The 16,081-nt window shown below is 44.4% G+C and overlaps 1 protein-coding gene across 1 annotated transcript; it reads left to right on the top strand.

Moving 5' to 3' along the window:
- Positions 1-2,166: 2,166 nt before the first annotated feature.
- LOC119300197 (pectinesterase-like) lies at positions 2,167-5,422 on the top strand. The gene is made up of 2 exons (XM_037577230.1): positions 2,167-2,596; positions 4,746-5,422. The coding sequence occupies exons 1-2, from the start codon at positions 2,167-2,169 to the stop codon at positions 5,420-5,422; spliced, it is 1,107 nt and encodes a 368-aa protein (XP_037433127.1).
- The last annotated feature ends 10,659 nt before the right edge of the window (positions 5,423-16,081 follow it).

Genomic DNA, 16,081 nt, shown 5'->3' with positions numbered 1-16,081 from the left:
CCTTGTTTTTTGGATGGTGACCTGCACACCACACCTTCATCACTGACCTCATAAACAGTCCTCTCTCCAACACTGCCTATAGGAACTTGCTGCTCACAAACATGTCCTATGTTTAAATCTCCAGGTCTGGGCTCACTACCCCTAACTACTATCAGATTAACTATGGTCTGATCTCTGTTGGAAATGTGGTCTAACATCTCATCAACCTTGTCATCATCACAGATCTCTTCCAAACCAGCTACTCACAAGCCAGCATCCCTAACAAAGTACATGTAGTCATCCTCTCCATAACCTGCTATCTCTATTAGTGCTATTAGATTCAGAAATGTTATGTCTGAAACACACATGGTCCTTTCCAAATTGTCCCTATCATGAAAGTGGAGCCTAACTTTCCACACATCATCACACAAACTACAAAGCAAAGAAGCTACACATTAATTTCTATGCATACATTTCTAATTATTAAAATCAATAACAAACTGAAGTATATACAGTGCACAAAAATACTAATTAGCACACACACAGTTTCTATGCACTGACTACATTATATGAAGTGCATATTCAGTTCACTGAAATCTTTTGAACACTGAATAAATTCAGTTAAGTTCATACACTGAAGCAAATACATTTAACTTCATACACTACCTTAAATCCAGTTAACTTCAGACACTGATAGAATTCAATTAACTATTGACACTAAACAATATTCAGTCAACTAAAAAACTTTTGTACACTGAGAAAATTCAGTTAACTTCATACACTGAAGCAAATTCATCTAACTGATAGGATACATATCAGAGGTTAGACTGCAAACAATAATGACCTATAGTTCATTCAAATCGAAGCCTAACTATTGAACTATGAGAAATTGAACCCTAACCCTAGAATCGACGGTAAAGGAGGGGGACAACTTACTCAACGCCGCCAAATCCAGAAGCCCATTGGTGGCTACCCGTCGGAGTAGCTTGCACAGCACGGGCAAGAGCGCCGGCGGCGCGATACTCCAGCGACTATGACGGCGCTCTCCTCTTTGGGGCCCGACTAGGGTTTGAGTTGCCGCACACCTCCTCCAGTTGGTTCGATTGGCCGCCGTGAAGCAACCCTCTGCTGCCATCTCCATCCACTCCCCCGCCGACGGCAGGCTTGCCGTCGCCATGGAGCACGGGGAGAAAGAGAGACAGAGGAGAGTAGAGTGGGCAAAGGGGGGGAATGAAGTGGATAAGGGACCCGTGCCGTTTTGACCGAGACGGCGCGTCCGTTGCCACTGTAGCGTCGTCAGACGACGTGAGCTCATGGGCGTTAAGCCACGTCCTCGGAAACGGGCCCCACCTATCATAATAGAGGTTAAAATGCCCGAACAGATGGTTAGGTGTTTTCTGCAAGTGATTAGGACCAAAATCAGTGTATTCTGGCACAAAATCGTAGAAGAGTCTTTTCTGCAACCCTAGGCTTCAATGTGGTGGTTTTCTGCAATTCACTCCTCTAGGACCAAAATTAGTGTTTTCTGGTTCGTGTAGGCATAAACAAAAGGGAAAACAAAGTAAAGTACAGAGTTCGCGGCAAATAGAACTAATGACACAGCTTGATCACATAAAAAATAGTTCTTGATCACATAAAAAGTAGTTCTAGTAAGTCTAGTATGTATGAACTATGAAGTGGATCTTAAAACTCATTGAACAGTTTTTCTGCTGGGGAATGAACTGCAGTAGAACAAAGCAAATCTTGCAGCAGTGGAAGATATGTTCAGCAAATCTTGCAGCAATTTTTGAGCAATCAGCAGCTACCACTGAGCTCGAGCCGACGAGGTGCATGAGTTGGCTCGTTTCACCAGATATGTTACCGATCCGAGCCGACTAGGAGACGGAGACGTGTTTAACTCCAACAGCACCTAACACTACACCTAGTAGTAGTACTTTACTGCTCGCATTGAATTTGAATGAACAGTGAAGGCCTCGATGCCGGCCTAACAAGGCAGCCATGTTCACTTTTGGAGCCCATGTGCCTTGTTTACTTAGGATTGGGCAGAATCAAAATATTCGGCTCTGTGTCCCGGAGAAATAGAAGGAGAGCCATGACCCATGAGCTTCTCTATTGCTACAGTATATATATGTATGGCCACGTACAATCCGATCTCAAGCAGCTCCTGCAAATCACACAGCTAGCAGAATGGGTAGAGGCAGCTCGCTTGTATTGGTTCTCTTGGTGATCCTACTCCTCAACAACGACCACGCCTCAGCTGTAGAAACCTTAGCTTGGAATGATGCTGGCAGCACCACCACCACCACCATGCCTCCGTGGGTGCAACCCAGGGACCGGCAGCTGTTGGACTTGACGGTCGGCGATATGCAGGTGGACATGGTGGTTGCCAAGGACGCGAGCGGTCACTTCAGCACTGTCAGCGAGGCCCTGGATGCAGCTCAGCCGGTGAGAGGGAAGAGGTACGTGATATACATAAAGAGGGGAATATATCGTGAGGAGGTGGTGATAAGGAAGAACAACATAGCGTTGATTGGGGATGGAATCAATGAGACGGTAATCTCCGTCAACAAGAGTAGAAGTGGTGGCGGGTGGGCCTCGTATGACACGGCCGTCGTTTGTAAGTGTTTCAAACAAGCTTTATTTGTTGCATGCTTACTAGTAAGTGTGCACGTGCAACGCACGTATAATTATTGGTTGCATTTCAAGTAGATGTTAACATGTGATAGATAAAAGGTTGCTTTGCGTCTCATGGCGTATAGGAAAGCTTGACAACGCATGAAACGATGAATGTTCATGTCTGGTACACACAGTCACAAACATACATAAAACTGGAGAGTATAAATCAACCCATACAACTCGTTATTTCATGCCTCCGTTTACTCTTTATATGCATCAAGATGCTCTTGACATGTAAATGTTTAGTTCATTCTGCACGAAGTGTCAAAGCACTAAAAATCCAAAGCTAAACTTGGCAAGCAACATACACAATTCTACAATGTTTCCCCTCTTTCATATGTATTCATCCTGCTCCAAGCCAGCAAGCTTTCATGCCAAAATGCGAAAAGAACAACGCACTGAATAAATACAAGGGTAGACATAGGAAAACAATAGTACAAAATAACATCCCAGAACACAATGGAGACATATGGAGAAGCACCAGTTGTAGAAAATAAGAAAAAAAATGCAAGTCATGACCATTTTTGATAGTTTTTGTTTACACCCACTTGTGTGTAATACTATCAAACAATAAAAAATAATTTGATGGTCATTAGTTCCTAACCACTAACCGAATGAACAACGAAAGGACCTCAAAGTATTTATACGTAGAAGAATAGTAAAAATATATATTTATTTATAGATGGTTCATGTGAGAAAAAAATCACATCTTGCAATTTAGACCATCCAGCCCCTTTATGAAGTGAAAGGAGCTCCAAATGTAACAACTTAAAATAAACCAACTCCAGCAGTACAAGTGTTACAAATTAAGAAAAAACAAATAATGTGTTGATGACACATGTAAACGATATCTGCTAAGAAACACCGAAGATATAAAGATAGCACACTCTGGTTAGTAATGCATAGAAACCTTATTTTGAAGTATACAAGTCAGGACAGGCATGCCGTGTAAGTTCGCAAGAAACCATAAATGATGGCTGGGCAGTTGTCTTACAAGCAACATAAATTACCGGCACTCCAGCGGCATCCCCTAAGAAGGGGCGACCGGTGCGGCACCCTCGGCGGTTCATGAATTACCGGCACTCCGGCGGCGTCCCCTGAGAAGGTGTTGTTGGTCCTCGGCTCCTTGTCGCCATGCCAAGTGGAGGCCGGTTGTGGTGTTTTTTCTAGGGAGAGATAGGATCTTGATCTAGGAGGTCGAGGTGATGGGCGTGTCAATGTGTGCGAATACCCGATTAGTTTCCTAATAAAATGCGACCGTGATCAGTTTCCTAATAAAACACGATCATGATTAGTTTCCTAATAAAACACGATCGTGATTAGTTTCCTAAAAAGATGTGATCGTGATTAGTTTTCTAAGAAGACGCGATCATGATTATAGTTTCCTAATTGATCGGACGTGGAGTTTCATATGGTGAAGCACGGTCAGTCAATGTAAATTGTTAAGTGCACACAGAGAATGGATTAGGTTAAGGCTAGCCGCTAGATTAAGTTTAGTGGGCTTAATCATGCGGTCATAATGAATCCGTGTACATTTTATGGGGTGCACGTAAGAAAGTTCTTGTTTAATTGTCTAATAATAGTGGAGATAATAAAATGCGGTCGTGGTCAGTTTCCTAATAAAACGCGATCATGATTAGTTTCCTAATAAAACACGATCGTAATTAGTTTCCTAAGAAGATGTGATCGTGATTAGTTTTCTAAGAAGACGCGATCATGATTATAGTTTCCTAATTGGTCGGACATGGAGTTTCATATGGTGAAGCACGGTCAGTCAATGTAAATTGTTAAGTGCACACAGAGAATGGATTAGGTTAAGGCTAGCCGTTAAATTAAGTTTAGTGGGCTTAATCATGCGGTCATAATGAATCCGTGTATGTTTTATGGGATGCACGTAAGAAAGTTCTTGTTTGATTGTTTAATAGTAGTGGAGACTAGTACTACTGCTGCTTAATTGGCTCATCTCATTTCCTTGATTTTTTTATATTATAAGTTTTATTTTTCACTTCTTTCATTGGCTTAATATATAGTAGCTATATATCTTGCATTGGCTCGACATAAGCTTAATTTATTTGCGCGCATGCATGCAGATGCCAAAGGCACAATGCTCATGGCGCGTGACCTCACCATTGAGAATACGGCGGGCAGGGAGGCGGGTGCAGCAGTGGCTCTCAGGTCAGACTCCAAACATTCGGTGTTCTATCGCTGCGAGTTCAAGGGATATGAGGACACGCTCCTCGCCGACTCCAATCGCCAGTTCTACCGGGAATGCATTATCTCCGGAACCGTGGACTTCATTTACGGCAATGCTAAGGCCGTGTTCCAGGAGAGCCTTCTCCTTGCACGTGCCCCGCTGAAAGGAAAACACAATGTTATTACAGCCCAAGGCCGCGACGGTACTGACGGTTCCTCAGGCTTCTCGTTCCAGAATTGCAGGGTGACATCACATGAAGATCTCAACGGTGCCGAGACGTACTTAGGTAGGCCGTGGAGGAACCATTCCCATGTGGTCTTCATGCAGTCTTTCCTCGACGGCATCGTGCATCCCAGCGGATGGGTTCCATGGGACAAAGCAGACGGCAACGTCCCGCCTACAGTTTATTACGGCGAGTTCGCGAACACAGGCCCTGGGGCAAACTTGAGCAAGCGTGTGCCCTGGCTCCACGTTATGGACGCTGGTCAAGCTGAGCATTACACGGGGAAGCGATTCATCCGTGGGGACGAGTGGCTCAACGCCACCGGAGTCGCGTACCAGCCTGGGCTGTAGACGACTAGCTAGTACAAGCCGCACTCAAACACTTGTGTGCGTACGTGTCTATCTGCAAGTGCATGCGATAAGTATCCAAATAAGAGTTGAGTGCATATATAGGCCGGCCGGGCCTAGTACTGCCTTAACTAGGTCTCAGTCGACATGTCTATGCTATGCATGCATGCATGCTTAATTGTGCCTCTGTGTGTGTATGGGAAGGAACTGGGGCATGTGCATCCTCCACATGGCCTCGTCAGAAAAAATTATGTGTCTTTATTTCGTTTTGCATGTGTGTATTTGTCTTTTGTCTTCCACATGTCTCTGTCTGTCTGTCGAGTGTCCTCTCTTGATTGTTGTCTCTACTTACTAATTTTCTATCATAACTAGATGATACCCCTGCGGGAATTTATAGTAATAACTTATCAAGAATAAAATTAGAAATATATGAGAATGATACTCTCCTGACATACCAAACCTAGCAACAAATGAGGGTGCCTGCACATTACAGTGAGGAAGTATGAGGGTGCCTGCACATTACAGTGAGGAAGTATGTAAATGAGTGTTGCATTTAAACACACATGACAACAACTTAGAACTAATTAAAATTTATGGTTATTCGAAAGAAACATGGATTAAAAACTCTCAGTGTCATATTTATGGGTGCCTTGATCTAATGCATTGCACATTTGCATAATAGAAAGTCACTTGGCAAAAGATGCTTGTTTGTAACCCATTATAAAAATGATGATGGCAAAGTCTTCCATCTCCTTTTTTCTTAAATACATTCATGAAGCAAATATAGTAGTGAAAGTACTCATATGATCCCAAGCTCCAGTGATCCCTACAAATGTAATTTCATTATGAAAATTTGCATGCATGTAGACAAAACATCAAAGTTTCTTGCCAAAACAATTCAGATTTTTTTGAAAGTTTTGCCTTTTTTTTTGGATTTTACTGTTCATCCGAGATCACTGTAGCTCGGGATCACATACTCCACCTCATGTATAATTCATAGCTTTAGTTTGCGACTTCCCTAAAATAGGCTATCAATCCTATGAAAAAAATAAGAAGACACACCGAGATTTCATAGCGGAGCAATTTGGATTTCTGATCACCTTTGGGAACAATTCAAATAGGAAGATCTCTCGAAAGAGTAAAGATTATTACATCCGGTAACCAATTAATGGCTTTGCCAATGCCTTCGATGTAGCCTGCATAGCAAGCCAAAGAAACAGTATAAATGGGACATGAATGATTTGATTATCCCCAAGAAAATGATGCACATATACGATTAATATCTTATCTAATAAAAAATGAGATCAAGCCAATGTTATAGACGCCTTCAAATGAAATTGATGCAATCTTGACTAATGCAAATTCAGATGAACAACACGCTATTGCCCCAGAGTAAAGTACATAGAGCCAAATGTAAGCCATGTTTAAGAAATGCCCAGCAAATTTTATAGCAAAAACCAGATCAGTCTAGACACGAAACAATATGGTTTCTGACCATTGTAGTCAGACCTAGAGGCTGTTTGGATGACGCCCCAGGACGCCCTGCCAATTCGTGGGCAAAGCCAAAATATTGGCGCAGCTTTCAGCCGCCCGCGACCCTGCCAACTTTGGCGAGAAAATGAACTGGGGAAGCCCCCCACGGCCTGGGTGAGCCAATTATTTGGTGGCCATCCAAAGGAGCGCCAGCACTTGGTCAACTACCAAATTTTTGGCTTGGCAGCTCCAGGCTCCAATCCAAACAGCCCCCTACACTTTGTGTTGCCACGATGGAGTTAAAACTGACATTCAATCTACGATCTGAGAAAAACTGGACTACAGATCCTTCTCACCTACTTCTATTTGCAAAATTATTGCACGGAAGCCTCAGCACAGCAAAATCTTGGTCTTGACGCGGTAGGGATAAGCTGCTGCATAGAGGGGAGGCGATGCGACGGAGGGCTGGAGATGTGTCCCGGCTAAGGGCCTCATCCGGTGTGTGCATCCGAGGCCGCCGACGCGGGGAGGGGCCGGAGGGGAGGCACGGCTCGGCTGCGCGGGGATGGCTTGCAGGCCATGGCACCGGCGAGGAGGCGAGGGGTTGTCAGCAATCTGTAACTTCCCGAGGCCACCCTGCTGGATACCACAGAAACTGGGGCCTCGACGGGGATGGCCGCGTCCACCACGTTCGGTGCGTCTGATGCCGCCACTGCGACTGCGAGGACGACCGGGGGCGGAGGGACAGCGGGAGGGGGCATCTCTGAACGCCGGGGTGAGGAGGCTGGCAGCCAGATTCTAGCGTAGAAGATGAAGAGAGGCGCGGAATCAGGGAATCGGTGGGGAAAGTAATTGAGGTGTTGTATCGCTTGGACTTTCTCAACTTCTGAAAATAAATGGCCCACGACGACTGAATAGTTCTCTGAAGTCAAAAATTGGAAAATAGGCTAGTGGGAATGCTGACATGGCACAATGATGATGTGGAGGGCTGCATGCTAAGAGAATTAGGTGTAGTGGGGATCAACTATTTAAGTATTATAGATAAGTACTAGTATGCGATATTCCCCTTCCTTGTATTAATATCATCATCTTGCTATAGTCTCTCATCTAATTTGAATACATTTCTAACTAGCTAGTGTATGTACACAAAAGGAGATGATCAATTAATCCATGCATGCACCTGCTGAAATGGACAAACAAATCTGCAAGGCATGCACAATGGTTAATATGATAGTCTTATCTTAATGAGTAAAATGCATCATAAGTCCTAAAACTATCGGAGGTGTGTCAGTTTAGTCCTATAACTTTGAAACTGCACTTTGGGTCCTAAAACTATCAGAGGTGTGTCAATTTAGTCCTATAACTTCGAAACTGCACTTTTGGGTCCTAAAACTATCAAAGGTGTGTCAGTTTAGTCTTATAACTTTGAAACAGTAGTTGTGGGTCCCAAAACTATGTAAGTTTCTTCCTCTTAGGTCCTAAGCTTGCATGGTTAGCATTGACCCACCAACGAGTCACATGGAAATGCTTGGATTGTAGCCACGTTGACCTGACTCAATGGGCCCACCAGGTAAATATGCAAAAAAAAAAACTAGAGCGTTGTCTCGCCTCGTTCTCATGCGCTCGTCTTCTCCCACGCACAAAATGCTCAGAGGCGACGGTACAGAGGCCATCAGTGGAATGATGGTTTGAGCTCCAGCGAGGAGAGTAGACCGGTCATCTCAGCCTCCCCCAACAGCAGCAGAACGACATGTCGCACAACGTCCAATTGCTACCCACCTATGGCTACTGCTAGGGTTGTGTCACTCTCGACGACCTCTGCGCCAGCTTTGCAGTTTCCGTGCACTCCTCTGTGTCGCCCGACAGCTCACCACCTATGACCATGCTCGTGCCCAAACAACAGCCTGCACGGCCAACTCTACGGCAAGGGTGTCGGGGCAACGACGATATCATCAAACAGAGAGAGAGAGAGAGAGAGAGGTGGGATGGCGTACTCCATCCCAATTGGCTCGGGATCTCCCCGGCGGCCTCGCCGAGGGAGAGGGATGTCGTCCTTCATGCCGACTAGCTCGGGGTCTCCCCGACGGTCACGCCAAACCTCTCAGGGAGGCTACCGTGCAGCTCATGGCCATGCAGGTTGCAGGACACACTGCAACGTGGAAGCGTATGTACCACTTTGGGGGATATAAACACATACAAAGGGCTCAGTTGAAAAAATGCACCATGGATGGTGGCCATGCAAGATTAGGACCTCAGATGAACAAACATACATAGTTTTGAGACCCAAAACTGCAATTTTGAAGTTATGGGACTAAAAATGACACACCTTCAATAGTTTTAGGACCCAAAAGTGCAGTTTCGAAGTTATAGGACTAAACTGACATACTTCCGATAGTTTTAGGACCCAAAAGTGCAGTTTAAAAGTTATAGGACTAAACTGACACACCTATGATAGTTTTAGGACTTGTGATGCATTTTACTCTATCTTAATTAGGCCTTGCATGTAATTTTGAAATCACAATAAAAGCACATCTACAATGAGTTACATCATCTCTTATCTTTATGTAGGATCGAAAGTATGTCTAGAGGGGGGGGTGATTAGACTACTTGACCAAATAAAAACTTAACCTTTTCCCAATTTTAGTTCTTGGCAGATTTTAGCTATTGTAGGACAAGTCAAGCAATCATCTCACAATTCAAGCAAGCATGCAAAGAGTATATTGGCAGCGGAAAGTAAAGCATGCAACTTGCAAGAATGTAAAGGGAAGGGTTTGGAGAATTCAAACGCAGTTGGAGACACGGATGTTTTTCCCGTGGTTCGGATAGGTGGTGCTATCCTACATCCACGTTGATGGAGACTTCAACCCACGAAGGGTAACGGTCGCGCGAGTCCACGGAGGGCTCCACCCACGAAGGGTCCACGAAGTAGCAACCTTGTCTATCCCACCATGGCCATCGCCCACGAAGGACTTGCCTCACTAGCGGTAGATCTTCACGAAGTAGGCGATCTCCTTGCCCTTACAAACTCCTTGGTTCAACTCCACAATCTTGTCGGAGGCTCCCAAGTGACACCTAGCCAATCTAGGAGACACCACTCTCCAAGAAGTAACAAATGGTGTGTTGATGATGAACTCCTTGCTCTTGTGCTTCAAATGATAGTCTCCCCAACACTCAACTCTCTCTCATAGGATTTGGATTTTGTGGAAAGAAGATTTGAGTGGAAAGCAACTTGGGGAAGGCTAGAGATCAAGATTCATATGGTAGGAATGGAATATCTTGGTCTCAACACATGAGTAGGTGGTTCTCTCTCAGAACATATGAGTTGGAATTATGTATGTGTTCTGATGGCTCTCTCCATGAATGAAGAGGAGGTGAAGGGGTATATATAGCCTCCACACAAAATCCAACCGTTACGCACCGTTTTCCAGTCTCGGTGGGACCGAATCAACAAACTCGGTCGGACCGAAAAGGTAAACCTAGTGACCGTTAGAGATTTTCGGTGGGACTGACATGCAACTCGGTAGGACCGATATGGTTAGGGTTTGGGCATAACGTAATCTCAGTGAGACCGATTACACAAACTCGGTGAGACCGAGTTCGGTAATAAGCTAACCAAAGAGTTGGTCAGGCAAACTCGGTGGGACCGATTTGCTCTTTCGGTGAGACCAAAAAGTTACAAAAGGGAAACAGAGAGTTTACATTGCAATCTCGGTGGGAACGATTCGCTCTTTCGGTGAGACCGAAAAGTTACGAAAGGGAAATGGATAGTTTGCAATCCCATCTCGGTGAGACCGAGATCCCTATCGGTAGAACCGAATTGCTAGGGTTTGGCAGTGGCTTATGACAAGTGAAACTCGGTGGCGCTGGATAGAAAGAATCGGTAGGACCGAGTTTGGCTTAGGGTTTAGGTCATATGTGGATATGGGAAAGTAGTTGAGGGTTTGGAGCATATCACTAAGCACATGAAGCAAAAGGCTCATTAAGCAACACCTCATCCCTCCTTGATAGTATTGGCTTTTCCTAAAGACTCAATGTGATCTTGGATCACTAAAATATAAAATGAAGAGTCTTGAGCTTTTGAGCTTGAGCCAATCCTTTGTCCTTAGCATTTGGAGGGTTCCACTTTCACATCCATGCCATGCCAATCATTGAGCTTTCCTGAAATAGTCATCTTGGAATAGCATTAGCTCAATGAGCTATATGTTGTTATGAATTACCAAAACCACCTAGGAATAGTTGCACTTTCAATCTCCCCCTTTTTGGTAATTGATGACAACATATAGATCAAAGCTTCGACAAATGATAATAAGCATGAAATATATCGTCGCTTTGAGAAGTATGTGACAAGTAAGAGCTCCCCCTAATTTTGTGCATATTTAAAATTTGCTTTGGACTGCAAATGCACAAGGAGTTAGAGTCATGGGTTACTCTTCCATGTCACATACATCTTGGTGGAGCGCTTAAAATGATAAGAATGAAATACATGCACTCATCACCAAGAATAGTGAATGATCACATAGGATAGATAAGATGATAATATTAAGCAAACATTAAGTGTAGCTTATGATCAAACACATGATCATCAATGTCTCACGAGCAATGACATAGTATCTCACACAAAAGTAAACAAAGTTCAAAAAAACCAAATAAAACAAGAGAGATTAAAAGCAACACTAAAAGCAACACTCTCTCTCGAAGCCTATGATCTATACATTTTCTCCCCCTTTGGCAACAAGTTACCAAAAAGTTCCTAGGAAATGCATAGTGCTAAGTCGACACTCAGGCTTGATCTTCAGGTGGTGGTGGAGTCCGGAGCACTCCAAGGACGAAGCCTTCTGTAGACGACCTCGGACCTCGTGGCACTCTGGCAAAGGCATCAGTTGTAGTCTTGCCTCTCCTCTCCTGCATGTCATCCTGGAGCTGCTCCACTACAGTCTGAATCTCTGTCACTTTGACATCCAAGTCATAGAACTTGTGTTCCATGATCCTCTCCAAGCTTGCCTGGTTCTGAGTTAGGGTGGCTAGTCCTTGCTCAATCCGCAGGGTGGATGCAATCAAGTAACCAAGCTGCTCTTGTTTGGTTTTCAGGAAATATTCAGATGCCTCCTCTTGAGTAGGCATCTTGGCAGCTTTCTCCTTCCTCACCTTCTCCTTCTTGGCTTGTGCTTGGGCAGATGATGGCTCATTCTTAGTCATGACCACTTGATTATCTTCAAAGTCTGGACGGATGGGCAGGTGTTCCTTGTCCAATAAGTATATGCCCGTGCCCATCTTAGAGTTGATGAGCTCCTGAATCTGTGGGGCATATCCACAGCTCCTCTTCTGGTCTGCTGTTGTCCTCTTGATTGTTTCAATCATAAGGCTCATGACTTTGAATTTCTGTGGCACGTCAAAGATATGAAGCAAGTTGATCGCGTGGCCCCTGATCATCTTGTGATCTCCAGACTTGGGCAATAGGGTGTGCCTAAGAATCCAGTTGATGGTTGGCAGCCCTGACAGAAGATAGTGTACTGAGCCAAACTTGAACGTATCAAGTGCTTCATTTGGAATCTCCTTGTACATGTTTGACATTGAGTTGTGGTCCATCTTCTTCTTGGCATAAATGTCCAAGTCATCGTCATGCTCTTCTGGGGCATTAATCAGCTGAGCCCATTCAGCAACTGTAGACTGGTACCTCGTACCCTCTGACATCCATACAATCCTGCCATCTGGATAGAAATGGGCTGTGGAGTAGAACTGCATGATGAGTTCCTCGTTCCACTTTGTGAGCTTCTGCCCAACAAAGTCCTCTACTCCACATGCCTTGAAGCTGTCCTGCACTCCAGGGTAGTACTCTTCGTTGTCCTTGATGTATTGCCAATCAACCCATCTCATATCACAGACAATTGGCTTCTTGTCTAGCAGCACTGTCTCATAAAAGTCTTGCTGCTCCTTGGTGTGAAACCTGTAGTCAACTGCAGTCCTTCTCCTTGAAGCATATGGGTCTGCTTCTCTCCACTTCCGGAGCCCTGAATCTCTCCTGAGTTTCATATCCTCAGCCACAGGATGAGCATCATTGTGGTCTGGGATCTTGGGCTTGAGCTTTCTAAGAACATTCTCTTCTTCTTCTTCTACAGCTTCAGGCACTGGGGCCTTGTTCTTCTCAGTAGCTGGGATGCTTCTTGTGTTCCTCTTTGGCTTTGGCTTTGGAGCTGGCTTGGCCTTGGAAGCAGCCGCCCCTGTTCTTATGGCATCACCCATCAGCTTGGGTGCCTTAGGTGTTGGTGCAGCTACCTCTTCTTCTTCCTCCTCATCTTCCATGATGGAAGCCTTGCCAAGCACTCTGGCTACAGTTTTCTTCACCCTTTCTTTCCTCTTCTTGCCTTCAGCAGCAACTGGCTCAATGGGAGTGGGATTCTCAGTTGAAGCTCTGGCCTTTGACATAGGCTGCCTGCCTGCTGGCCTTTTGATCTTCATCCCTGGTTTTATGCACTGTGCTGGCTCAACTCTCTTGGGAGTTGCTTCCTCTTCTGCCACATAATCCTCATCTTCTGAGTCTGAGGTTCTCTTCTTTCTCTGTCTTGTGGCAGCTTTAGGCAGATTGCTAGGGGTGCTCCTGCTGCCATCATCTGAGGAATTTGAGGGACTAGTGCCCTCACTCATCTGCACTTGCTGCTCTGACAAGTTCTGGCTATCACTTTGGTCTGACATGATGCAAACTCTGACTGCTGACCCTGTGAATAGGTTATAGATGAGATAGAGTGGAAAAGCATCACAAAATGCAGAGATTTTTTGCAAAAGAATAATTCAAAAACTTAGTTTTAGTTTCCCACTGAAAGCATCTCGGATCTACCAATTTCTAAACTCGGTGATACCGAAGCAGTTTTGGCACCTAAACTAGTGAACTCGGTCAGACCGAGTCACAGTTCGGTGGCACCGAGACTGCTAGGGTTTCACAGAGTTCCAAAATCGGTCACACCGATAAGTAATTCTCGGTCAGACCGAGTCTCACTTGTGCAATGGCATAAGCCAAATCGGTGGGACCGAGTTTTTCAACTCGGTGGGTCCGAGATGGTTTCGGCGGAAACCTAACCCTAAAATTTTCGAATTAAACCTAATCTACGAGTTCATTGACTGGATAGAAGTTTAACAAACGTGGCAAGAATCATGATGATCACAATGTGCTAAGAATCGGATTGGGGAATAGCACAAAGATCGAGTCCATACCCTAGTTCAGCGGAGACTCGCTACGGCGGCAACGATGGGGTTGAATTTCCGTTGACAGCGACGGAGACCGGCGACTGGAGGCGGCTGGCGGCGAGGAGACGATCCGGAGACCAAGTTGGCAGAGCAGGCTATCGCGCGGGCGAAGGGGTTCGGAGAAATTTCCAAATTTTTGCTCGTGACTATATATAGCCCGACCCTGTCGGTGTGACCGAGTGGAACAACTCGGTGGCACCGAGATGCAAAACTGTATACAGTTGTTGCAACTCGGTGTGACCGAATGGTTCAAATTGGTTGCACCGAGATCGAAAACCTAGATCAACTTAATGATCTCGGTAGGACCGAAAGTAGGGTATCGGTCAGACCGAGAATCATAAAGAGGTTTTGGAAGTTTAAGTCTATGACGAATCGGGGACTCCGATCGCTCCTCACACAGAGTGGTTCGAATCTGACTTGATCAAATTTTGTGATGTAGCATGAATAGAGTTTGAGGCGAGAAAAGCATAGATAGCTAGAGGAGGTTCTTAGGCATTCTTGTCCATCCACTTGGCAAAAGGAAATAAAACCAAATAATCAAAACAACAAGTGGATGTCCTCGAATGAGTAAAATATGCAACCAGCATGCTCACACAATAAGATGGCAAATGAAATATGTGACAAGGCATGCACAACCAATTCTAGCATCTATCAAGCAATTTGCGATGACAAGGTCATCTATATATGAGTATATTGACTTAGGAGTCAAGTGAGAACACTTGATCATAGGTCATACTCATCGTTTAAGCTCAAGTGGGGTTACCACTTTTACATAAAGCATTGTTGTGTTCACATCTTTAGAGTTGCTTTAGCTCAAGTCTTAGAGTAAAGCTCCCCCTAGATGTGATATCCCCCCTTAGAGGGATGAACTAACCTCGGGTTTTGTCGATAATGACTTCATGTAGATGTTGAAGATGTGGATGCTCAATGTTGATGTAGATCACTTGGAGCTATCCATTTGAGTGAATTGCACTTTCAATACCTACATGGGTTAGTCCCACAAGGAACAAACAAGGATATCCATAGACATAGAGTGATGCACACACAAGATGATGTCCATGAAAACTTTTAGGTTACCTTGTCCCTTGTCTTACCAACAAGAGGGTTTGTGACTCCTTGAACTAGTGCAAGATGTGGAAGTTGATTGCACTTGTTCTTGCCAAAATGATAAGAGTGAAGTATGTTGGCGGAGTCACCCTCAAGAACTCTCTAGTTCTTCTTCTTTTGGATCCACACCATCTTGATGGGAATCCTTGGAGTTGTAGTCGTACTTGATGAAGTGGAACTTGAAGTAGTCTTGGGAATCCACTTGACTAAGGTCTTAGGAGCTTCTTCAAATGCATCAATTTCCTCTTGAAGCTTGTCCTTGCCTTTTTGCTTGTAGTATTGTGGTGGAAGATCATCTTGAGCTTGTGTCCCCTTGAAAGAAGTATCATACTTCTCTTGTTGAGGAACAAACTTTGTCTTGAGGTATTGATCTTCTTCCCACTCAACTCCATTGGCATTGAACTTTCGTTCAAAACCAACACCTTGATTCTTCCGGTGCATTCCTTGCTTGCGCACAATTTCCTCGAATTGCTTACTCCCGGCAAGGCTTTTGTACACTCCTTTCTCTATAATTCCCTTCAATAAGCTATTTTCTTGCTCAAGTGTAACTTGGCTAAGAGAATCATTAGTGGAATCAAGAGAACTACTAGAAGCAACAATATTGGATTTAGCATGATCATTGTTACTGCTCGAGGAAGAATCTTTCTTGTTCTTGTTACTAGACTTGACTTGAGGCATGTAAGTGGATAAGAGTAAACGCTTGGCAATGTAAGAAGAACTTTTCTTGCGGAGATCATCATTGATTGCTTTTAAGAACTCATGCTCTTGCTCAAGATTGAGCTTTTCAAAGCGTAATTTCTCATGAGCTCTTAAAAGTTCTCGATGATCTTCGAAGATAGTTTC

Source organism: Triticum dicoccoides, chromosome 5A (genome assembly GCF_002162155.2).
Source record: "Triticum dicoccoides isolate Atlit2015 ecotype Zavitan chromosome 5A, WEW_v2.0, whole genome shotgun sequence".
Lineage (NCBI taxonomy): Eukaryota > Viridiplantae > Streptophyta > Magnoliopsida > Poales > Poaceae > Triticum > Triticum dicoccoides.
Note: the sequence above shows the minus strand (reverse complement) of the source record. Positions and strands in the feature narration are given on the sequence as shown.

Excerpts from the sequence above, each read along its gene's own strand:
- LOC119300197 (XM_037577230.1), top strand. The coding sequence starts at position 2,167 with ATGGGTAGAGGCAGCTCGCTTGTATTGGTTCTCTTGGTGATCCTACTC. Across the intron at positions 2,597-4,745 it reads GTATGACACGGCCGTCGTTT|ATGCCAAAGGCACAATGCTC; the intron begins GTAAGTGTTTCA and ends GCATGCATGCAG.